This window comes from Ambystoma mexicanum, chromosome 1q (assembly GCF_040938575.1).
Source record: "Ambystoma mexicanum isolate Mex_15411 chromosome 1q, UKY_AmexF1_1, whole genome shotgun sequence".
Taxonomy (NCBI): domain Eukaryota; kingdom Metazoa; phylum Chordata; class Amphibia; order Caudata; family Ambystomatidae; genus Ambystoma; species Ambystoma mexicanum.
The window spans coordinates 1,331,300,781-1,331,326,184 of NC_090922.1; the positions used below are offsets into that span (position 1 = coordinate 1,331,300,781).

General features: G+C 43.4%; 1 protein-coding gene across 5 annotated transcripts in view; it reads left to right on the forward strand.

The window, feature by feature from the left end:
* TUT4 (terminal uridylyl transferase 4) overlaps positions 1-11,148 on the forward strand; it is a 2,154,442-nt gene extending 2,143,294 nt beyond the window's left edge. For all 5 annotated transcript variants that reach the window (XM_069642184.1, XM_069642186.1, XM_069642189.1 and 2 more), the window contains one exon: positions 5,128-11,148. In XM_069642184.1, the coding sequence (XP_069498285.1) occupies positions 5,128-5,219 (92 nt within the window). In that variant the 3' untranslated portion in view covers positions 5,220-11,148. The remainder of the gene's footprint in view (positions 1-5,127) is intronic.
* Positions 11,149-25,404: the final 14,256 nt, after the last annotated feature.

Here is a 25,404-nt window from a genome sequence, read left to right on the forward strand (position 1 = left end):
CTTAGTGTAAGATTTCCTGACAGACATTGCTCCATTGATTGGGACCTGGATATTACAACTATAAGAAATAAGGTATTGGGCAAGGACCAGATATCGGAGGTCATCAAGAATTGGGATAATGCAAATAAACAAAGTATACAAGAGATGGTTCTATGGACATACCTCCCAGGCAGTGCACAACCTATGCCAAGAAATTTCTGTCATCACATTACAGGAAAATATTCATGCTTTTAAGGATAAATCAGTTTAAGGATGAAAGTGTGGCAGTACAGGGTCCATGTATGGGTCTGGCAATGGAATACCGCAGCTGTTGCATATGTACAAAAGTTTATCAATTAGAAACAGTAAGACATCTATTAGTGAATTGTGATAAATTAACCATGTTAAGAAGTGCGATATTTGATAAGATTGTGCGTAGATACGATGTAATTTTGTGTGAGTTCTGGGTGCACTTCCTGTCTGGTAACCAGCTGCCATTCATTTTCGCTGTGGCAAAGGTTTGGATTAAGATTGTGGATAAACTGAAGGAAAATTGAAATGATCAAATGAAGAACCGGAATGCATCCACTGTTTTAATGTGCGACTTTATGTATGTTTCTCTCCCAAATGGAGAAATAATGTATTCTTATTTTAGTATCTGCTTTTTTGTTCTTATTTGCTTATGATGAGATTGTATTTTTGTAGCTATGTGTACATTTACAATTTTTTTACTATATCTCTCTTGAATAAAAAAAAATATATAAATATATATAAATAAATAAATATATATATATATTTATATATATATATATATACACATTGGGTACTGGGACGAGGAAGCGAGATTTGGGGTTAATGGCTTCAATTACAATTGTAGAACTAGGAAGAGGAACGATGTGGGAGTTATGCTACAGATTACTATTGGGGTCCTCGGACGAGGGTGTATGTGGAGGTAATGACCTGGATTACTACTGGGGTGCTAGGACGAGGAAGTGGTATATGGGGGTTGGTAAAGGCAAGTAAGAAGAAGAGAGGCGATGCAATATGTGACTTTCTGTCAGCGTGTGCTCAGGTTTTTTTTACTTGCCTTGACCGACCTCTACTTATTATTTTTTCTTTAATGTACTTTTTCGTCTACATTTTCCTTTTGGAGAACGTTTTTTGCTGTTGTAAGCTCCACTGAGCTCTGTTTGATTCCCCGCGGGTTGGGGTTTTATTTAGAGCCTTTTATCATTCTAACACGATGGCTTTTCTGCCACGATACTTCTGACCTTCAGTGAGCCGGAAGCACATGTTCCTTCCTCCTATCAGCTATTTCCAAACGGTACCGGCAGCCCGGCACTTCACTCCGTGATACCAGCGTTTCCTGGTGGGATGGACTATGTTGTCGTTGGTGAGTTCATATCTTTTTTCCTACTTAGGTCTTTCTTTAGTATGAAACGATCAGCGGTTTCATTTTCTGATTGATTTTCTGTTGTTTTTTTTTTTCATACAGTTTTCTTATAACAACATTTGCCTGACTTGATCTAAGACGCTCTAAAGCAGGTACTGTCTCTTTTAGGTGTATGCACTTTTGGTGGACAGTTAAACTCTTTGGTCTATTAATACTTCATATACCTTATTCCTTACTTTTCATTTTCCCTGTAGTGTGCTGACAGGCACGGAACTCTTGTGTGACTCTGCATTTATATTTATCTATGAATCAGGTATATTTGCTTGCACAAATGTCACTTTAGGTGTCGTGGTAGTATGGCATATTTTACTCTGTTTACTTTTATTTCTGATTTCTCAGAGTCCTGTTTACAACGATCAGATTAATTATGGGTTTCTTTGCTTGCCATTTGTCACCCTTTTTGGCAGATGTGAATAATCTAATTATTTCTGAAACAAACCTTATTATTGTGTTATGATGAAGGTATATTGATTTTTTGGGAGTAGCACAACATTATTTGTGTTACTTTCTGGAAAAATGAGGGTACCTCCGAGGATGTGACATAGTTGTCCCAGAATGTGTAGGACTTGATTTTACCCTCATTGTCTGCTAAATAGTTGATATAGGTTTGACTAAACCACAAGCCTAGTTTATATGTGTTTTAGTTAGGATTAAAAACTGTGATGCTGTTAAATTGTCAGCTACTTTACATGTTGTTACTATCCCCAGATTGGATACTCTTGAGGGATACATACTACATACGAAATCTGGTTTGATTTTATTTCTTTGAACTTTGCTGCATCAAATCTATGACTGTTTAATATTATCGATAAACTGATTGACTTTTTTTTTAAACTCTGTTGTTAACCCTTTGGACGTTTGCCGTTGAGCTCTGTTCAGTTTCAGTTCAGACATTTCTGTTTTTGCTTGAATATAAGGGCTGTGGAAGCAAGCCCATGTATCATCCTGCACCCCTATGAATAACATTATCACCAATAAACCTGATTATATTCTTTACATTTCAATTGACCAGAGTGCAGTTCCCATCTTTGTCTTTTCATGAGTTAGTGAGACGCCATCTAATATTTGATGGTGGAGAGACAGTTTGGCATTTTATACAGCAGCTTGTCGGATAAGGAGTGTAAGGAGAAGATCTGAGTGTCGTCAGCGAAGAGTGGGTAGGAGAAGCCGTAAGAGGAGATCAGGGTGCCAAGAGCTGAAGTATGGAGAATGGAAAGAAGTGGACCAATGACAGTACCTTGGGGAACTCCAACAGTAAGGAGGAGAGGGGAGTGTGGCGGTATGGCTGTGGCAGGACACCTGAAAGGATCTGGGGGCAAGCTATGAAGCAAACCAAGAGAGGGTCTTATTGCTGATACCAAGGCACACCCTGTTCGATAGCTTGGACTTCTCCTTGAACTTCAAGAAGTCTCAGATTTCGCCGCCCCAGTCACTTCGATTTATCAGAACAGTCTTGGATGCTCTTCTGGGTGGGGATTTCACACCCAAGTACCGAGTTGCAAACATCTCCAAGACTGTTAATGCCCTCCATCCTCAGGAGAGGCCTTCCAGCCTTTTCTGGGTGTTTGGACCTCACTCATTCATGTAGTACCAGCTGCATATGAGATTGCTCCAGTGGCTTCTCCATTATCAGTGGGCTCAGTTTCAGGGGCTAAAATCAGACCCTTGAGTATTTCCAGAGACCTGTCATAGTAGACCCTCTTGCGAGACAAGCTTGCCCCAACTGATGGTAGTCACAGTTGCAGCATTAAAAGGCTGGGTGCTCACTTGCAAGACCTGACAGGGAGCAGCCTGTGGTTGCTATCAGAGTCCCGAAGGTGCATGGTTCCTGCCTCTGTGCAGAGAGCTGTGATGCGATTGCGGTCCTTGGCTCTGGAGAGCGACGTGTCTGTCTGCAGCTCATCTCGCCAGGACAGAGAGCGCTGTTGCGGGCAAATTGAGCAGACAGACATCAGCCTCCCACGAATCGGAGCTTGTCATGAATTTTGGGGGGTCATTTACTCCCTGTTGGGGGACTCCTCATCTGGGCCTCTTCGCTTCCAGTGTGAACCGGAAATGCGAGTTGTTCTGCTCGAGGAAATTACCTGGACAGGGAGCTTTGGTGGCTGTGTTGACGGTGTAGCAGGCAATTGACCTCCTATGTGCATTCCTGCCTATACCTGTAATTCCATTAGTTCTCAGGAGGATGCATCTGGTTGGGTCCAAGTGGATTTTGATCACTCCGTGCTTGTTCGTCACATTCAGTATGTAGTTCTTACGGGGGATGTGCAACCAGTTTCCCCAATGCCAGTTGGTTGTTTTAGCGTGGGATTTACATTTAGTGTTGACATTTCCTATGGGCGAGCCGTTCCAGCCCCTGAATTCGTGTTCTTTAAGATCACTCACCCTTAAGGTTATTTTTCTGGTTACCATCACTTCCGCCATACGGGTGAGCCATCTCCTGGCATTGTCTATTAAACCTCCCTATTTGTTTTGTTCTAGAGAGGTGGCATTGAGTGATACTGTCCTTCCTTCCTAAGGTAGTGCTGGATGTCCATCTCTCTCAAAAGTTCCATCTTCTATTGTTTTTTCCTCCTGCACTTCCTAAAGCAGAGAAGTGATTGTATCGGCTGACCCATTGTGGGCTCCCAGCTACTATATTTTTCAGAAGAGGGATGTCCGGACAGATGACCCGTTTTTTTGTGGATTGTTTTGGTGTCCTTGCTATCAGAGCTGCGACTAAACAGACACAGAGAAGGTGGATCATTTTATGTATCTCAGAAGGATGTAGGAGGATGTACTTGAGCACATGAGGACTCATTCAACCAGAGGTCTGGCTACCACCCCACTTTTGCCATTATCCAGGCAGGGGTGTGACCCTTGTTGAAGACGTTTGCCAATTGTTACTGGTAGGATTCTCTGTCATGGGTGGATGCTCACTTCAGCAGAGAAGTATAAAAGTGTTTTTTGCTTTAAGTGGTGTCCTCGCACTCTCCTTACTCTTCCAGATCAGTCAATCATAAATGTTATGTTGATGTATACCGCGCACCACTACCACCCAGGGGCAGTCTCCAAACAAAGAATGTGTGGACAGAATACATTAGAATAACAAATTACTTACCTCTCAGTAATGTTCTTTCTGATGGATTTTTGTCCCAAGGATTCCTTATTGCCCTCCCAATCTATAGCTTGTACACCTTATTATTTCTGCGGTCCCTCAGCGGCGGATTTCTTGGGAGGAAAAAGGTTGAACTTAGGTCATGGGGCATGGTGCCACAATATATACTGGCCCCAACGTCCTGGCAAGGGCGGGGTGTGTAGAGGGGTTGATCGGAGCTGCACTACAGAACCTGCTGGAGATAACATTTCTGAAGGACAACTGTGCTGGGGATAGAATATCATAGATGACTAATCCATGGGAGGGACATCCTTCGGAAAGAACATTACTGAAAGGCAAGTCCTTTGTTCTATATTTTAATACCAGCCCCATCCCCTTCTAAGAGTGAAGGCTGACTGCGCTGTCACACTACAAATTGGGGCGCCAGGGGGGTGTAAATTAACTTAATGGACATAATGTTTTGACATTACAGGTTGGTTTTGTGAAACACTTCAACAGAGTTTCTAAAAAAACCTCCCTAAAAATGTTTGCTTTTCACGTGTATCTTAAACTCTTTTTGTTTCATGTTCAGTGATGTCAACCATTTTTGTTGTTTCAGCTGGTCAACTGATGCAAAACAATCAGCGATTCACTCTTCTATCTCAAGAGCCGTCTCACTTGAACATGAACATCATACAACACAAGAAATAATGCTTGATGGAATAAATGTTGTTCAGGTCTTTATTTCAATCTGTTGAGCAACACGTTTAGATATTAGATTATTTAAGACTGTTTTTAAACTTCACCATTTGTACATAGACAATCTCTGGTTTTTACTGGTATCACAAATCGTAGTGATACAAATTTCATCTATTTTATTACTCCACTTTTAAGGGGAATCTTGTGTTTTTCTTGATAAACTGTAAAGAGAAAACATTTTAAAATCTAAGTTGTTTATTTTTATTAGCTGTGCTCATACTTTGGTTGCTTAAACCTTTTTTATAAATATATATATATGTAAATATATATAATTATTCCAAACAAAATATGATTGGGAAGGGAGTTTGTGTTTTAGACATCATTTATATTATTTACACAACTACACAGTGCCAAAAATGTTATAGTAAAAATAGAATTACATGTACAAATCTAAATTAAGCAGTTAACTTTATTAATTTACATTTTAATGGTTAAAGATTTTTCAATTTTAGGAAAAACATTTCCCTTATGTTAGTACATATGAAATTATTTAAGAAAGAAATTTCAAATTCATTATACTATGGCTATTTTGTCACAATTCAATACAAGCTGTCAGTTGTATACTTCTGAGGCAATGTAGCGATTTTGTGGCCTCTGAATTGTTAGGATTTATTTTACAAATCTGTAGATTGTTTTATATCTTTACCTTTTCATATGGCACTGTGGAGACTTCAAGTTGAGTCAAGTTTGTAAACCAATCAATATTGTTAACCTTTGTCTCTATTGTTTCATAGTTTGAATCTGAAATGTCATACTAAACAAGAATGTGCTTATTTGGATGAAGGAGCATCCTGATTTGTTGGGATATTCTGTATGAAAGGCCTTCAGTATGTGCATAAAAATGTAATTATGGTGCAAAAATATAGCATTTTATGACCTTGTGGTGGTATTAAACACAACTATTAGGTTAGCTTACGTTTATTGCACAATAATATTGCTAGGCATAAATTGTGTTCATACAACACATATCTTAGATTATACTAAAGTATAGGGGGGCTCCCAATTGTTTTAAAAAAGCAAGTATTAAGCAAAATGAGTCTTATCATGGAGGCACCATGATGTATTGAACGAGTCTGCACAAGTGGTATTGCAAAGGTCATTGTCAAACTGCAGACAAAGGTGAAGCCTGATGTGATTCACCATAAATACAAAAGGAATTCTCTATATGCTATAACTGTAAGGTAATTTTGGCAGTGTAAGATCATATTTACCTTGTAAGATCCCTACATTTGCTGCAGCAGTTTTTGCTAACCGTGCAACCGTTCAAATTGTCCCATTACAATGGATACCTTCATCCCAAAGATTTAATTCCTCAGAAATAGCTCTAGGCACAGATTGTTTGGGAAAATGGCAGCCAAGAGCCACTGGAGCAGCTCCACCACTGCCCCATCACATTACAATTGTGCCGCCTGATTCCAAAAGTGACATCCTCATGCCCCATTCTCTCATTTACTATCTGCGTACCACATATGCCATCGCCAACTTGACCCTGTACTTTTCTATGCTTTCACTATGTTTTCCATGATGATTTCAAAGGTCATGGAACTGAAGTCCTTTAAAGAGTGCTTATGTCGGATTTGTATTTGTTCTGTCTCTGGGGCTAGATTGTGACATTGACACCTTGCCAGGCCATGTGTTCTGAGGCAATTAGGGAGAGCCATGATATGTTGCAGGCAATGCCTCACCACTGCGTTAATCACTGAGGACAGCATCTGAAGACCAGTAGACTCTGTGCCAAGTAGCCTTAAGAAAATGGGCCGTTTTGTTGAAGTTTTAAATGTTGGCATCAAAAAATGAGGGGCTGATTTGAAAAATAAAGAAGGGGTGATCTAGATCAGTGAGCAAGACCCCTTCCTCTAATTGCATCGTCTGCATATGCTAGACACACAAGCGGACAAGGAGCGACACTGTCCCATGAAGAGAAGCTGATCTCATTGCTGAAAGTGATCCTTAAGAATATAATTCGCTAAGGATGCTGAAATCATTTGAACAGAATGTCGCACTACCATCAGCGCTGGTTCTGACCAGACAGCTCCTTGTCCGGACAGTGGTGCCCACTTGAGGTAACGTCATACTACTCTTGGATCAGTGCTCGACATACTTTACCAATAGTGCCACGTGTGACCACCTTAAATCTGACTGCAGAGGAAACTTCCTGCAATGTGCCCTTGACAGCTGAACCCGTGGCCCAGGCCCAGGCCATGGTTTTATTTTTTATTATTGCCACTATTGTGCAGTTTCTGAGACATTCGGTTAATTCCTTCCCACATAAACCTGTTTGTTTACCTCCTTGGGCCATAACACTGGTACTGCAAATTTCAACAGTGGCTCTTTTTGGGCTGATGAATTCTTGCCAGCTCCTTTGTGTTATTAGGCATTCTTGAAAGTCTGTATTTCGGTGATGAGTCCGCTCACTTTGTTCTGTCAGCCACATCTTTTAAAGAAGCAACACTCAGCTCCTAGGTCTCTTAATCTATAACCCATCTGTCTGTGCACCATCATGTTTATGGAGACCAGTTATCGCTGGCGCATAAGGAGGTCCCTGGAGTAATTTGGACCCTTTCTAGGTGCAGGCTGCTAGTTCTCCTGTGTGAATGGGGATTTCAGTGTTGGGCATCTGTCAGGCTGCTACGTAGTTCTCTGCACGATTATGGCTATTTTTATTCAGTAAGTGATGCTCAATTTGAATGGTCCATGCTTCAGCGGATTCTGGTGTAATAAAATGTGTTCATTATAATCTCAAGCCACCATCCTAAAGGTTTACTGCTTATTTTTGTTCTAAAGATGAGAACTCCTTAATAGTATGGTAAATATTAGAGGGAAACAGATTGATAATGTTCTTTCCATGTATTCAGTATACTTTCATCAGTTTACTCATCAACGTTCCCTCCTTCTCGTGTGTTTGTGTACCTGTGTGGGTTTGCAGTCAATATCCCGTACATTTGATACCGCACCTCCAAATTAACACCTTTTTGAATCCCCCCGGAGCCGCCTCCAACGGGTGTAATTATGGATGCATGGGGGGTTCAACATCCCTCCTGAAACTGCATGCCTAGCACCCTGTCCCACCGCGTCTTGGCCTGCTCCCCATCCCTCCTGCCCCAAAACTTGCATTTTACTCACCCTCCTCTCTGTCGTTCTCTTGGGTGCCTCACACCCCTATTACTCCCTACAAGTCCCACAAACCACATACCTGCTCTGGCGTCTTGTAGTTAAATCTTCCTGGGCTGCCACAGACTCTGTGCTCTGTCAGCCTGCCCCTTCCGTTGGGTATTCTGAGGGTGGCATGTCCTAGACAGCCTCTTTTAGGAGAAGTCAAGAAAACCTGATGTGAAGACCTGCAACAGATTACGTGTAACCATTGTTTTCACATTCATGTCAGCTTCACCACTTCATTGATCTCTATGGAGTGGGGTACATGTAGGATGGTCTCTTGATAGACACCTCTTTAGAGTCGCTCTATCAGTTTGTGGAGGCTCTTTGAACTTTTCGTTCCACTTTGTGCCTGCAGCCATGTTTAAAGTGTAGGAGTCTCTTGGAGGAATACTGTGTCCATCATAAAGAATGTTACTGAAGGTCGTAATGTCATGTTCATCGATTATTCCATCTGTGATCTAATGTGATGGCTAGGAAAATGCCATCAAAAACAACATTCCACAAAAAATTCCTTTACGGGTTTAACACACTAGGAATCGCCTCACTGCATATCCTAAATCCATATGGTGCAGTATGTAAGCAATAACATTAAACAATGTGCATACTTGGATATAGTGACGTGTGAGGCGTAGTTCCTGTGGTTGTGTGAAGACCCCCGTTGAGTGTGAATATCACTATGCTTGATGTTATGCATAATATCCTGCTCTGATATTCAATATTTCAATATTCACAGGTTTTATCCACCTTATGATGGGCCAGAAAGACAAAAGGAAAACAAAAAACGTCTATATATCCCAGGGTTTGGAAATGATTTTGTGCCTTAGAGAATTTTCTTTGGCCAGCAAAATTGACCCTTTATTAATTAATTTATTTGTGTAATCCTTTTTACACTCTCATTTGGATACGGGGCTGTCCACAAAATGTTCTTAAAATAACCTCAAACTGTATTGTTAACAAAAACTTATTTTGCTTCTAGTCTGTCCTGTGTCATTTGAAATTGTAGCCATGCCAAGCACATTGTGTAGTAATGAAATATCTTTTAACTTGCAATTTCCAATAATCAGTGTATTTTTATGTTTCTGATTACATGTGGAGAATTCTGTAGATGATGTAATACAGCTTGACTAATCAACATGCTTTCAACAGTACTACATAAACTAGAAGCCCCAAACTATTTCAAAATGGAGTGCTGCTAAAAAGAATATCCTGTACCTATTCTCTGCCTCTCGAGCAGTCAAGAGCTTCCTTTTCCCCCAGAAAGGAAAGTGCATTCTTCAACATCTTTCTCAGTGGCAGAGCTAGGGGTGGAATGTGTTGGGCATCCTCTGTGTCTGACTAGTTCTCCCTGGCGCCCTTTCGCACCCTCCGGCTCCAAAATGAGCCTATGCCACTAGTCCCTTTGTTTTGTGTAACTCACTGCTGATCTGTTGGTCAAATGTTGCTCCTAAAAACAGAAACTAGAATGCTGCAAGCAGCACTCACCTCCTTGAAAAAAAAGTTGCTTTTCACACTTCACCTGCCTACCTCGCATTCTGCCCTTATTTGAAAGACCAAATGCCATTATGTATACTCTTTGTTAAAAACACTTCAGCACAACAGGACATCTTCGAAGCACTGTTCTAAATAACTACTAACATAGCCTAATATGCATTTTTGGTGCCTTATTGCTTAATATCTGTTTAAATAGAATCCAGGTCCAGTGGTAGAGCAACTTTAAAGTGGAAATCCTATTGATTTTATCAAACACTCGAGTGTCCTGTCAATACAAATGTAGGATTCCACAGACCTGTAAGATTTTAAAAGCAATGTGAAATGTATTTATTTACTGTCTTAAGCCAGGCCACCTTGGCCCACAGGAGTTTTCCTTTGAGCCATGATTATTTATTAACAGTTTCCTTCTCAAAAATCAAATGTACTCTGAATGGCTAATTATTGACTACGCACCATCTTGACAGTCGGCCACAATGCCAGAATGTCCCAAGAAGGTGACATTGTTTTTTCAATTGATTTTAAAAACTCCCAGGGCTCAAGGTTTGGTCAGTTAGGCCCTTTATACTTTGGCTTAATGGACTGTTTGTAACTTTTTTAAAATGGAATGCGTGACCTCCTAAATTATCGACTTGTACTTAGATTTCAAAGGAATCCATGGTGAACTGGAAAATATTGTTGGAGAGGTGCTTTAGATAACAATTGTGCAACACAAAAAATGTGATAATTCTATTATGGCCAGATTTACTATGATGAAAAATCAAGTGACGTTTCATCGGATAATGCTTAATAAGGGGTAATGTTCGGTAAAATGTTAACATGTTTCTCTGTCGAATGAAATGCACTTAATTTCGTTTTCTCTCCCATTTCTCTTCAGATGTATGACTCAAAAAATAGCTGCATCCTCTGTCTGAATAAATATTGTGGTTTATTTTTTTTGTTTTTGATGATAGTGTGACCACCGATGAAGAGGAAAATGTTTGACAGTTTGAAAAAGTGGTAGAGTTATAAATGCATTAGAGAAAATGAAACCTGAATTTTGAAATTAAAAACTTGTATTACTGGGGTAAAAGTGTCTTTGTACAGTCAGGATGATGCCTGTATTCTGTATAGCGAGGTTCCGTTTCTATAAGCCTTCCAATGTAACAGATTTATTTCTTCATAACTTGTAAAGATTGAGTGGAATATTGGACAAAGTGTACAAATGTAACATTTTATTTAAACAAAACAAAAATGACCTGTGTGATTGAGTTATTTCTTTACACTTCGTTATTGTTGTATATGTTATGATTCATAGGCGGTACCATGAGTAGCACAGTAGATTAAAGCAAATGCAAGTGTCAAACATGAAATCTCACGCCACTTCAACAGTATCAACTAGTGCAATCTTGGACGCCTTTTAAGAAAATGTGGTCCTCAAAAGGTACATTTGAAGCCCTTTTTTATTAAGTACTGTTTTTCTGTCTTCTGAATGTGTGCATGAGTTTTTTCTATTGCGTAAATATGGCAAGCAAACATAAGGGGAGGGATACCTTGCACTAAGGGGGAGGTAAGGCCGGCTATCGGGTTAGGTGAGGTAAAGGAGATTCTGAGATGGGGGCTGCAGAAGGCTACTTGGGGACAGTGAATTTGTTTTGGAAGAGCTGGCTAATTGCCAGCGGGTATTACAATGAAAGCTATGTTACTTTTGTGATTTTCTGGTGTAATGGAATGTTCTGGATTCTGTGAGAAAAGAAATGTGTAGGTTACTGGGATCTCATTCTACACACTGCTTGTAGACCATGAGTTATGCTTATGGTATCTATCTGACAGAAGACCATGGAGCAATAGGTCATTTCTAGTCGTCAACCTCCTCTAAGGTCTCGAAAAGCCCTCCTCTTCAAGAAGTACCTGAAAGCCAGTGGTGAGGGCCCTACATGATGTCCCACCAAATAGGGGCAGGGTCTCCACATATATACACACTCTGTATTTCCAACCCACAACAGCTACACAAACTGCATTAACTGACTTGTAATACCAGTGGTATATTTCACATAATTTAATTTGGCCTATATGATAGCAATCAACACAGAAAAAGCCCCCCAGCCTTCTATACAAGCTTGTCTTCACGGGATAGCGGCCATACAGGCTTTCAGGATGTTTCCAGCAGATGTGACTGGTGCATAGAAGAGCAGCGTAACAGGGACATTCTTTTCAAGCTCAAGTAATCTCCTCTCTACTCAACCTCACCAATTTACGTTTTTGACCAACAATTTACATAATTGGTTCCAGAGTTCGTCTTTGAACTTATACTCTTGGAAGACCAGAAACAATTCGAGGAGTTTCAAATTCCCATTCTCAAAGAGTGTAGGAAAGACAGAGGGTGTGGTCTGTGTGCAACATGAAGGCTGTGCAGCTCAGTGCAGAGCTTTATGAGATACTGAATCTAGAGAAAAATTGATTCACAACACACTCTGCAGACGAATCAGGGCATCCGATGACAAATGTTTTAGCGGAGGTGGCAGGTTGACTTCTGCACTCCACTACAACCCAGATCTATTATTACTCCCTTTATTGCTCTCTCTGGTCCTTGGATCCGCTGAATTGGTTCACCCAGGGGAGAGGGATGTCAAGACCATGGGACTCCAACTCCAGGAGCCACTTGGTGTCTCATGTCCAAGCTGCAGGTCTTAATGACCAGATGAAGTATGCGGTAATTCTATCAAAGGTGAACCATTCCAAACCACTGTACCCTATGTCTCCCAGACACCACTGACTTCTGAGCCACATAGTGCAGCTGCTTGTCCACAGCCTCAAGGCTAAAATAGGAAGATGTCCAGATGCACTGGCCTCGGTTGCTCTCTTACCTCTGAACCAGACCGTCACTCTTTGGTACTTCATCCACCTTGCCAGGCATCTCTTTCTAATTAATACTATTTTCTCTGCAATTATTAATCTTTGAAATAGCTGAGCCGGCAGGCAGGGACCTCTAAATATTGTACACATTTGTGAGCACATTGGGAAACCTCTTAATGTCCCAGGAACCCGCCCATGTGTTGATTAGCACAATAAGGAATTGACACCACTCTTGGGTATTAAAGGTGCCAACTGCTAGTTCCCAACAGTTCTTTTTTCACCAGTGACATGAAACGGATTGACGTGGAGAATCAAACATTGAAATCAAGAAAAGAGTGACTTGATTATTTGTATTACTTCCTGACCTGACTTAGTATTTGAAGCCTGTGTCCGCCACCTTCAATGTTGGATAAGACTCATTTTAACATATGAGGGAGGATAGAGGTGACACTCACATTACAAACAAAAACAAAAGAAATGTGTAAAGAAATGTCTTAACTTTATACTGACAAAAAGTGTTCACAACTTAGGAAAGAATAGTTCCAACAGCATTTTCTTTCTAAAGTCCTTGGATCCAGAGAGTGGAGCCTGTTTCTTGGATTCTTAAGTAGGAAGGCAATAGTCTCTTTTACTAACATTTCCTTTTTATTATGCCTCGATTCACAAAGGTGCTGTTGAGGCAACAAATTCTGTAACAGTCTTTCTTTAACACAGCACACTCCTTGGTTCAGAGAACACTGTCTTCCTTTAACGTTCCTGGAAGCTTTGCAAATACCCGGTATACTCCCCTGCCAGGTTTCTTTATGCATTCCCAACTGCCTGGTGTCCTCTCCTGCCAGGACTCTTCATGCAACATCAGCTACCTGGTGTACTCACCTGCCAGGTCTTCACTTGTGGTTCTCACTTGCCTGGGATATTCCCCTGCCAGGATGTCTTATGTGTTTTCATTGCCTGGTGTCTTGCTTTGCCAGGGCTTCTCATGTGTTTCATAGTCTCTCTGTATTACCAGTACAGTATGTATTGCTCTTGGCTTGGTATATATGTTTGCGGTAAGGTTTGTTCTAGATTTGCCCCACACTTGCACCTCATGCATTCATAGCTTATTGGGGATTGTACTTTGCCTTTTCTGAATTCAAACAATCTTCTACTAGTGTTAATAACAGTATTACGTTCAAACTACTGTTAACGTGGTTGCCGGAACTCCCTGGGGTCCCCACTGACTTTGGGTAGGCTCACTGGTCTTATACAGCATCTCCAGTCCAGTTAGCGCTTCTATTAAAACTGTGTTTATTGGTTTTTAACAGCACATACCAATACAACATAATAACAATTTCAGAGTGTCATCACTACACAAATAAAATGAATGCATATCCTCCTCTTCCTCCAATTCCCCAAAGTTTATTTGTCCATAGTCACTGTATCAGTCCGGTGAGGCACCTGCTGACATCGACGGGCCCAACCCTGCTTAGCGGCATTACAGCCAAAATGAAAGGGAAAGGAAAGAACAAGAGTATCCATCCCTATGCTCAGCCAGATCAGTCTGTACAGCTGGTGTTCTACCCTCAGCCAGCAAAAAAAGAAGATACGGTCCCCAGACATCTGGAAGATGGGCATGCAGTGATAGGGTTCAGATGTAAGCCACCTCAAAATCATAACAGTAGGCTATATCTTCCAGCCTTTGTGCATTCCTTGGCCACGGACCCCACCACCATGTCATAGCTATCCTCTTCCAGGCTAAAATCAACAATAAACCTACCATTTGCCGATACGGCCAGGACAGGCCCATGGTCAGACCCAACAATACCACCAGGGGGGTCCATTGCTACTGTTTCTTTGAGTATAGCGATTAGGGTATCAAACACCTCCCCCAGAATTTCATGATAGAGGGACACCTCAAAGAGAGGTGTACAAAAATCGGCCTCAGCAGCCGTACAAAGTGAACACTCCCAGGACACTGCCCCATAGTACTTGTGCAATTTCGCTGACGTGTAATAGTTCTGGTGTACATAGTAAAAGTGAATTTGTTTATGGCGTGCACTAAGTGACACACTGCGAGCTTGGGATCTTATCTCCCTTCCTAGCACCCTCTCCCACCTCTGCTTCTCTTTATCTCCTATCTGCAAAATTGCGGCCCTCCGCCTCTCATAAATCTGGGAGATCAACCTCCCCTCACCCACGCCTCCATCACCTCGTGCAGCAGAGGAACTCATTCCGAATCCTATAGTAGAGGAATATGTCTTGGAGAGGTTGCTTCCCACCCCCTTTCTGTTTAAACTCCTCTAAACTCAGGTAGACATTGTTCACTTAGGAGTCCCTCAGCAACATTATTCCCAATGTATCCATGAAGGCTGCATATACTTTTTTACTGGTGATTCCCAGCCCCTGGATATGCTTTACTAGGAGTACCAGAGAGTACAGTATGTGAGCAGATCTGGATCAGAGAAGGTTCCAAACACCCATACCATGTCGATCCCTTGAGTTCTTACCGAACGAAGGATAGGATCCAAGTATCCTGAAACTAAGAAGCCAAGTCGAGGAACAGCTGGTGACCCGCTGCAAGGTTTGGCACCCTGAGCCCGCTGTCGTCCCGCTGGACCCCTCTGCATCTGATCGAACTAGAAGGTCTACAAAGATGCTTCGACCCATTAGAAGTGGGACCAACTATTCTCGGCACCTTCATCAAACCCTGCAAGTAATCCTTCTCGGAAGTGTCCCAGGGCCAACCAGTGGGCTGACCAGCTTGCGCAGAACCTTTGTGCTCAAACCACCGCCGTTTCGAGGAGGCCCTTGAAACTTGGTACATTGTAAGCTCTGTGTTCATGGCACTTTCACACCGAATTTCGTACACTTGGCATTCCCAGGTCTGGAGCAAAGAGAGAATACCCGAACTGGACTACAAGCGGTTACTGTGTCGCCCAGCCGTGGTGCTGAACTTTGCAGGTGCCTTACAGCTGTGCCCCTCTGTGCCCTGAAGCCTGCTACAGTGAAACTGGCCTGATCCATCCACCAGGAGCGGAGAAATCGCCACTGTCCCGTTTGGGAATCAGCACTGTAACTTTGCCGCTGAAAGCCGCAGAATTGCTGCATTTGAACCTGCAACCGAAGTGGACTTGACTGCCGAAGTTTGGTCCGAAGTGCGCCAGGGGTCGGTGAGAAATTGCAACCCTTACCGGTGGCCACTAGCGCATCCATCCATTTTTAGCATGAGTGGCCCGTCTCATTTCCACAGACAGCCTGAGCCATCAAACTATTCCCAAATCCTGGAACCTGTTCTGCCCTCTCGGGGAGACCCTCCACGAATAGTGGGAACCTATTCTGCATCACCTCACCCACCTTCCTGAGCTGCTACAGGCTCTACAAGATACCCCGTTTTCACCCATCTGTACTACCGCTTGCGCCCGCATTGCAAGTACATTTGAGCAATAGGCTACCCTCTTCTTAGGGACTGGACTGCCTTTCAGTTAGGATTATGATTACTGCAGAACTGCCTAAAGTCTCTCTGGACTAAATGCTTCCTTCCCTTTTCTAGGTTGTGGACCCATTTCGTGCATTAACCCTTTAGGACACTTGGGCTTGTATGTATGTATTTTAGTAGGATTGTGTTGGTTTGAAAGTGTTACTGTTAATAACTATTGTGTTGAAACTCAAAGGCCTTGAATAAATGTATTTGTATTTTTAATATATATACACCTGACAGTCATTTGTAAGTGTCCTTTACTCTGTGTGCTCATTGAGGTCTTTCAGTCACCCTCACCCCTCCTGAGACCTAGTCTTGACCGCCGCTAATGCTACCTTGATTGGTCTGGCTTGTCCATAAGGTTACCCTGTTCCAAGAAAGTAGGCTGGCCTTCTGAATCTCTGCCCACCAGGTCAGAGTTCAGAAATCCATTTTAACAGGGAGCTATGGATCAAAAGGGCCACCCCTCACGCACAGGAGTACGATGAATAGCATCGATGGCATCCCCATTGCACCGCCCATTTATTTTCACACTGACCAGTTAAATGTGTCTCCTGAAGGAATGCTACTTTTAGATCATGTCTCTTGTATAGGAGAACCTTCCTAACCTTGTCTGGGAGGCTATCTCCCCAACCCCGTATATTCCAGGTGATCACTTAAAGATTTTCAGCTCTTTCACTCTGCTACTACCAGAGAGCATCAAGGACACCATTCACAAAACACCTGGCCCAATTCCAGACCACCCAGACTCCCACCAAAGCAATGCACTGGAAGTTGCATAATAAAGGACACTCTGAATTACCTAAACAAGCACACAAGACCTGACCACCCATATTCGCTCCTCCCCACCCCTTCCAAACAACACCCCAAACTACTTTGGAAATCCCCAGGCCCACCCGCCCCAGCCTCGATGGAGCACACACAGGGCCCTCGCATCTCAACCCAGCCGCAACCCTTAACCAAGCAACTTCGGCTCCCGGCTGAAAGCAGCCCCCCTTGAGTGGACCCCATCTCTATGCCCCTATTGGAGCATCAAGTACATGCAAGATTCCTACGGGTTGCTACCCATTCAGGACAGTCGCACCTGGACCGGACGAAGCACCCATGCAAGCATTATTGTGAGCCAACAGGTCTCCAGCCGGATACCCAAAACAAATGAAATCAACATGGATAGCAAAAATTACAATGCACAGATTTCTCCAGGCGGGCCAATTGAAGGGGCTCCCCATCACGGAAGAAAGCAGAGCAGCCGTTACTAAAGGTAATTTATCACCTATGTAACTTCTGAGCCCCCTTGGGTTATCCCCTGCCACCTCCAGTATGACCTGCACTGTCCCGATCCCAGTAGGGGAAAAAACAAAAAGATAATATTCTCTAAAAATATATGGTAATGGGTCTATGGTTCGGCATGGATATCCGCACCAAGCCAGTTACTGTGACCCATAAGACACCAGATTGTGGTATGGTGACTTCTGGCCTGGACTCTATATCCCATATTAAGCCTGCCAGCAGTACTCCTATTAACCATGCAGATATGGGTGCCTTTGTTAGCACCTTAACATTGAACCCCATGGGAAACACTAATGTCAGCTGCACTCATTCACCGGTAGTTTCAGATAGTCTATATGTGAAAGAAACTGACGAATTGGTGAATGTGGATTTCAATGAAACAACTGGGCTCTGTGATTGCTCTTGACCCGGGCAGCCAGAATTAGCACCATATGCCAATGGCACAAGGCAGCCATTCAGCGTAAACCAGCCTACCTACAATACCTGTTAAAACTCTAAATTGTATGGTGCTCGATACTTGCTCAACCGAAGTAGCAGACTTCATTTTAGATCAAAAAATTGACGTTTGTGCCATTATGCAGACCAGGCTTCACGCAGCCACCGGTTCTGCACTAACTTTAGCCCTTCCAGCTGGGTAAACATCCTCAGAGCTGATTGCTTGTCTGGTAAATGCGGGGGAGTCGCTCTGATTTATCAATCATCCATTAACATACATCAAATAAAGGATATAAATTGACTTGACTGTGAAGCATTACAGGTTAAAAAAGTTACTGACTATTATATTACAATCAACATCTTTTTGTTATATCGGGCGCCGAACAATATGCCTGATTTCCTTCTCCATTTCAGTGACTTGATTCTACACTCATTAAAACCACTGTCTAAAAAGATCATTCTAGGAGACTTTAATCTTGGATTTGAAGACTCAGCTGACCCGTCATCTATCACAAATAAGTCCAGCCTTGCTGACCTATTAATGTTCCAACCCATCTTAGGGGCAGGATTCTGGACTGGGTGGCAACCTATAATGTCCCCATAAATACATCAAAATTACCCAATGCCCATGGTCTGATCATAAACTAATCCTATTTCATCTCCCCTTTTTTATCCCAGCCAACTAGAATAAAAAGGAAGACGCTTAAGGTGAAGAGTAGAAACTTGCGTGAGCTATCCCCAGCTGCCAGAATGCCGTACTTTGCTACCACCCTAGCCAACCTTGACAAGTATAACACTGCCACTGATTTAGCAGAGATCTACCAAATTATGATTACTGACATTGTGAATTGTCTTACCCCAGAGAAATCTAGATTGGTAAGGAACCAGATTTTAAAAAACTTGGTACTCTGCTGATATCCGGAAATTAAAAGTTAACAAAAACAGAGCTTTAAATCGATGGGATAAGACTGAATTAGCTGAAGACAAAAATAAATAGGCTATCACAGCCAAGGCCCACATAACCGCCATCTGTGAGGCCAGAAAATCTTCCTATGATGAGAGAATTGAAGGGGTTGCATCCAGCACCAGAGAACTCTTTACATTTCTAAGAGTTGGATTCCAAGATGACCACCTCCACCAGCATCGCGGATGTGGCCTGCCCCCACCCCCGCGGGGTACTGTGTGCCGCGGAACAAAGCCAATGTGACCCTACATCTCTGGGAGCAGCTGAGCGTCAGAGATGTGGTTAGCGTTGAGATTTTATCTACAGGGACATGCAACACATAGACAGGAGTCGCTCTCACTGAGCGTGGCCCTGCGGTGAACTCAGCAGACCCGGGATACTTCGGAACACGTTGTCCCTTGGAGTGGTCCGCAGTACCAACGTCTACAAAAAAGGTACTTGGATAGGGAATCGGGCAAAACGTGCAGTGCGTATGTAAACGCGCTGCTACATTACTCCAGTTGACACTCAGAGCTTGCTCTATCCCCTCAGAAATCTGCCCGCTGGGATGTATGATTCTTCTAGGATGCCATGCAACCTGAAAGGAGCCTGCTGAGATTTTCGGGCACGGCTATATAGCCGGTCCGATAGCACAGCGAGTAGAGCGCTCACTTTGACATCTGTGCCGAGCCTGCTGACGCAGGTTCAATCCCGGCAGGGTCAAACTCAGCCTTTCATCCTTCTGAGGTCGATAAATGAGCACCACACACTGTGGGTAATAATAAGCAGCACTCAGATACCTGAGTGTTCGTAGCACTATATAAATGCTAAATTATTGAATTATTATACCAGTAGAATGCTTAAAGGCTGCGTGCGCCCCTGCATATAGGTTTCCTCTAGTCCTCTGTATCTTCGGGTGCTTATCTCCGGCTCCATCTGTTACGCTCACCTGGTCTCTGCGGAGGCGTTGGGGCACGGTTGCAGCCCTCCCGGGGCTGAGGTGGCTCGGGTCCAACTTCGCCCTCTGCGCTTATGTGGTGACTGGTGGTAATAGGTGATGCTGCTCCTGCGTGGAGAATAGGGGGCGTGAGTATGCCAGCTTGTGCACCTGATCCCCTTCCAGACCCCTTCTCCCAAACCGTGGTACCTGTGGGATGCGCTCTCCCTGAAAAGCTCACCTGTTGATTAGTTTTGGCGAGCACCTCGTCCTGCTGCTTCTGGCAGGGGCGCTTGTATGATTTTGACCGAGTTCCTTCACTGGTCCCTTGCACGTGGTAGTCCAGTCCTGCTGCGACTAAGCCACTATACCTCAGGTAAGTGTTCCTGATTGCTTTCCTCATCTATTTTTATTGTATTGTATAAAGTTTGTTGTCTTGTATTGCTGTCCGTTCGACTTTTGATGTTTGCTCTTTTGCTTTCTTCCCTTGCAGGTGATGTTACCGGCCTGGCAGAAGCTGCGGAGCTCGAGGCGACAGCCAGAGGGAATGAGGAACGAAGCTGCAGCGGTACAATAGCTGGTAAATTGTTAACTAGGGGGCGCGCAGGGTTCAAATGAGGCGCGGCCCTAGGATGGATGTTCTAACCTTCTCTTTCTTCTTCTTCACAGGGTCCGAGTTCTTGGATGCAGAGTGCGATTCTGCGGCGTCGGGATCAAGATCACTGGATGTCAGGAGATGAGTCTGCAGATGAAGCGATGAAGCACCGGTTCATTGCTTCACTGGTCCAAGCAGCGGTGAGTGTCACGTTGCATGTGAGTGCACAGTAACACGAAGCACCGGCCTCAAGGATGGAGCAGCTTATATAGCTGAGCTTCTGAAGCCACGCCCATCAGGTTCAGCCTGCCCGCTACACCTCATGAGTCAGCACATGAGGATGTTCTCTGGAATAAAGGGAACGTTCTTGTAAAATAAAAGCCCTCCTGCACTGAAATAAAGTAAAAGCACTCCTGCACTGAAATAAAGTGTTTCTGCTCACATCTGTATATGAGCCTGGTGGCAAAGGCGCCAGGACTGAGTCCAGCCAGGGCCCCTGTGTTTATAGGTCCCAAAGAGACATAAGTGAGTCAAGTCACCCATTGCCCCCATCACTAGATGGTGTGGTTTTTGTGTTCTGGGGCCAGTGGCCATGATACCAGCTCCCTGTCTGCAGATTTTAATGTACATGGGCCCTCGCAAGCAGATAGGTGGAGGGGTAAACATTACAACAACGCTACAAGCAAAATTCCATCTAGTAGAAGGAGCATCCTGTGGGATATTGGACGGTAAATTGAAACAGCTGCACCCTCAAAAGGTGCTGTAAAGTGGACACGTGTAAGCTGCACACGCATAAGCATTTTCACTTTGGGCTTGGAGACAGTAGTATTTTAGCTTAGCTGCCTCCTATCTGGGACAACAAGCACATCGGGCACGATGGAATTATCCTAGTGATATGAATATTCAATGTATCTAACTAAATTGACTGCAGCATCTGGATGTCAAGGTAGGGGAGAATAAAAAGAAAGGACACGTGGTGTTGTTGGTAAATTCTTTATCATTAAAGTGAACTACATACTCTGCTGCTGAGGAACATTCCAACGGGTGCCAATTCTCTTCAAGTATCGGGGGGCCATCCATCTTCCTAGACTACAGAATATCTATTTTTTCTCAACGAGAGAGGCCGGGGCAAAAGCAGAAAGCGAGATAGTAATCAGGCAGTGAGACTGGCAGATCTGAACAATTATACCAGGGACTGGTCACTAGATGCTGGAAGCCTCCTGCTACCCTATATATACTAGCAAAAACAAAGAGGTGATAGCTGGAAGGTTTAGAATGAATCTCAACTACTGGCATTGCTCTGGGAAACCCTCTAGACCATCGTTCTTCACATGCCAAGCTATTACAGAAGGGGAAAGACCAGATGCAAATCAGGCTTGGTCTTACCCCAAAAGGGGCAGTCCGGCCCAAACGGCTAGGTAACATCCCTTCACGAGACCACAAGCATCCCCTATATATACTAGAGCAACAATCCTCTAAGTAACTGAAGACTACTCACGGACCTTCAGAGGGGTTTTTGGTCTGTCATATGCCAGGGGGAGGAGGAAGAAGCTTACTCAATTGGGCGCTACCAGGGCCCACTTGGATGAACAGAATCCGCTACAAAAGCTTTGGGGCACGACAGGCCAGGCGACAGATGCAATTGGAGACACATGGGAAGTTACCTTACCTGAAAAATCTGATCCCCCCCCCCTACAATAAAGATGACAGCCTCTAAGGAAGACTTTGTGGCAAGCTTCCAGCAATTCCAAGATAATTCTCATCCTCATTTCAATTACAATTTACCTCCTTCACAACGGAAATCAGACAATTGCTATCAGATTTCAGCAAGGATATTGCTACCCTCGGAGAGTGTACAGATGTTAATGAACAGGCTATTCAGGAACTAACAAGGAAGAGAAAACAAGCAGACAATGCGCTTGAAGAGCTGGCCAGAGTCACACGCAATCTCAAACTACAATGTGAGGATCTAGAGAACAGATCTCAACGCTCAAATATTCAGATAAGAATCTTCCGAAAACACTTCCAGGTTCGTATTTGTAAGATGCAGTGACTCATATTTTTGCTGCCCTAATCACGGGGGAAGAGCCCTCCACAATGTCTCTAGATCATTTACATCGAACAGGCTCGAAAGAAACGACTTGGAGGCTTGCCCACGAGATGTACTTGCTGCATGTACGTCGTACCCGCAGAAGGAGCACATTTTGAGGAAGGCCCGTGAGCAATCCTCGATCACCTACAATGGGTCAGAGATCCAACTTTTTCAGGATCCCTCCCAGATCACAAAAAGACACGAAATGCAGCCGGTGGTCAGAGTATTGCAAGCACAGGGGATTAAATATAAGTGGACATTTCCTTTCGGATTGGTATTTTCTCTGGATAGCAGACAACACAGGATGACTTTATTACAAATCGAGGGGGAGGAAGTAGAAGTTTCATCTGAGGCAGACACTCGTTCGACTCAACTGCCTAAACCCTGGGAGTGGTCCATTCCAACGTGCTGTGGGAGGAAACAAAAGAATCAACGAGAAGATTGGAAAGCTTGACTTAAAGGTCCGTATACCATAACCACCAGAATAAGGATTTGCCAATTAAGACTACCTACAGCAAATAACTTGAGTGCAGAAGTATCAATCACAGCTGGAGGAAGAGACGGAGCACAACATCTTGGGAAATTTCTGTTCAGGTAACAAATGGGGGTACTAGGTTAACCCGCACTTTGCCCTGGTAATATAGTTGACTCACGGCCGTGGTTTGGTGCCCCGGATTATGTTCGATACCGTTGCTCACACCAGGGGACATTGTTTGGGGACTATAGCAGGAAGGTTTGGTTAGGTGAGGGTGAAGAGGGAGGGGGAAGCTGGATGGGGCGGGAGATTGGGTAACTCTGCATGATATACGTTGTAAAGCAAGAAAAGGACGGTATCAACATGTTCCTCAAGATAATTATGTGCATTTAATAAATGGGTCCGTTCAAATGTTTAACGTTAAATGTTAGAGATTTAAATGCGCCGGCGAAATGTAGGTAGCTGGAGGCTCTATTGGGGCGTCACCAATTGGATTAGGTGGCTCTACAAGAGACGCATATTAGCTCAACTGATAGACATAAGTTTAGTCTTCCACGATACTCCGTGGGGATTCAGGCGAATGAGCAGGGCAAGCTGGCAGGAGTGATCATAGCATTGAAATCTGCTCCCCATATCAGGGTTCTCTGCACAACAATTCACAAAGAAGGTTGCTATGTTTTTGCAATCTTGGGAATAGGCCTCCCCAGAATAACGGTGGCTTTAATCTATGCCCCAAATACAGGTCAGGAGGGGTTTTTGAAATCGGTAATGACTTAATTGGAAACCTTTAGCGAAGGGGAAATCATTTTATTAGGAGACTTTAACTTGTCTTGGGATCCTCTCTGGGATCGGAGTGTGGCCACCCACTCGGAGCAATTGTCACCATCTAAGGATCTTTTTTTTAAAAAAAGGAAAAATTAACATTGATGGATGTCTACCTAACATTAATGGAGTAATCGAAAGGATACACATTATTCCCACATACATCGGTCATTTTCCCGCTTTGACTATGCCTGGGTTTCTAAATCACTACTAGGTAGGGTATCCCAAATCATCTGCCATCAAATTACGCTCTTGGATCATGCACCTTTGATCATAGACATCAATATCGCTGGGGCAAGGCCGAAGATATGGTCCTTAAGATTTCCCTCAAGATATTGCACGACCCATTAATAAAAGTTAAAATGAATTATAAAATCATAGCATTCTTTGAAATTAATCAGTCGCCGGATACTTCCGCAAATGTAACCTGGGACGCGTTTAAAGCAACCATTAGTGGAATCTATATAGCAGAGGCAGCCTTAAAACAGAAACAAAAATTGGCGTTGGAAATAGAAGTGGAACAAGAACTCCAACGAATAATGGGGAAAATGGAAACAAATACATGCCCCTCTATTCAAAAGGCATATAGAACAGTAAAGGGTAAATTAAATTTACTTCAGTCTAAGAAGGCAGAAAAATCCCTTCTATATCTACACCAGATATATTATGTTTAAGCAAACAGGGCTGACCGGCTATTGGCTGGACAACTGCACCAAAAAACATTATTTCACAATTTCATATTTTTTGCTCGAATCTATATCGCTCTGAAAACCCAGAGGAACAGTCTCAGAAGAGGTATCTAGAAACAGCCGTCCTTCCCCGGATAGCAGCAGGGGACCGGGAATGTTTTGAAAAGGACATTACTCTGGGGGAACTAACTATGGTTATAAATTCTCTCCCTCCGAGTAAATCCCCAGGGCCGGATGGATTTCCTGCGCTGTTCTATAAAACGCATCGATTAGTACTGAGACTTGTAGTTGTATACAATATGCTCATAAAATCTGGCAGTATATCTCCAACTATGGAGGAAGCAAAGAAAGTATTGTTCCCAAAGCCGGGTAAGGACCCTAGCAGATGCAGATCTTATCGCCCCATTGCACTTATAAATCTGGACGCAAATATATATTCCATGAAAATCGTGGAAGACACTTGGGACCAAGAAATCAGACAACACCACATCACAACCTTTCCTTCTCCCTTCACCCCAATATTCGCTAACCCACAGTTTACTCCAGACATGCATCAGACAACATTCAGAAAGTGGGTAGAGGCGTGCTTCACCAACCTCCTTGATATGTTCCAGGGAGACAACTTCAAACCTTTACTCTGTGTAAAGAGGAATTAGACCTACAGGAATCCCAGCGGTTTCTGTACTTTCAAGGGAGCCATTGGCTGATAGCCCCCCAACGACCCGTACAGACTAGCCAACACATGACCCCTGGCACCAATTAAAAAATGCCTAACCGTAATTCAAACGCTTCATATCCAACCTGTATACATTTCTTACGGGATGAGCTTTCACCATCAAGACTCCCCTGCCAACTCAGATGAGAACAAACTCTGGGTGCGCTCCTGGAGGGCATAAATTGGGCATCTGTATGGTCAGATATGC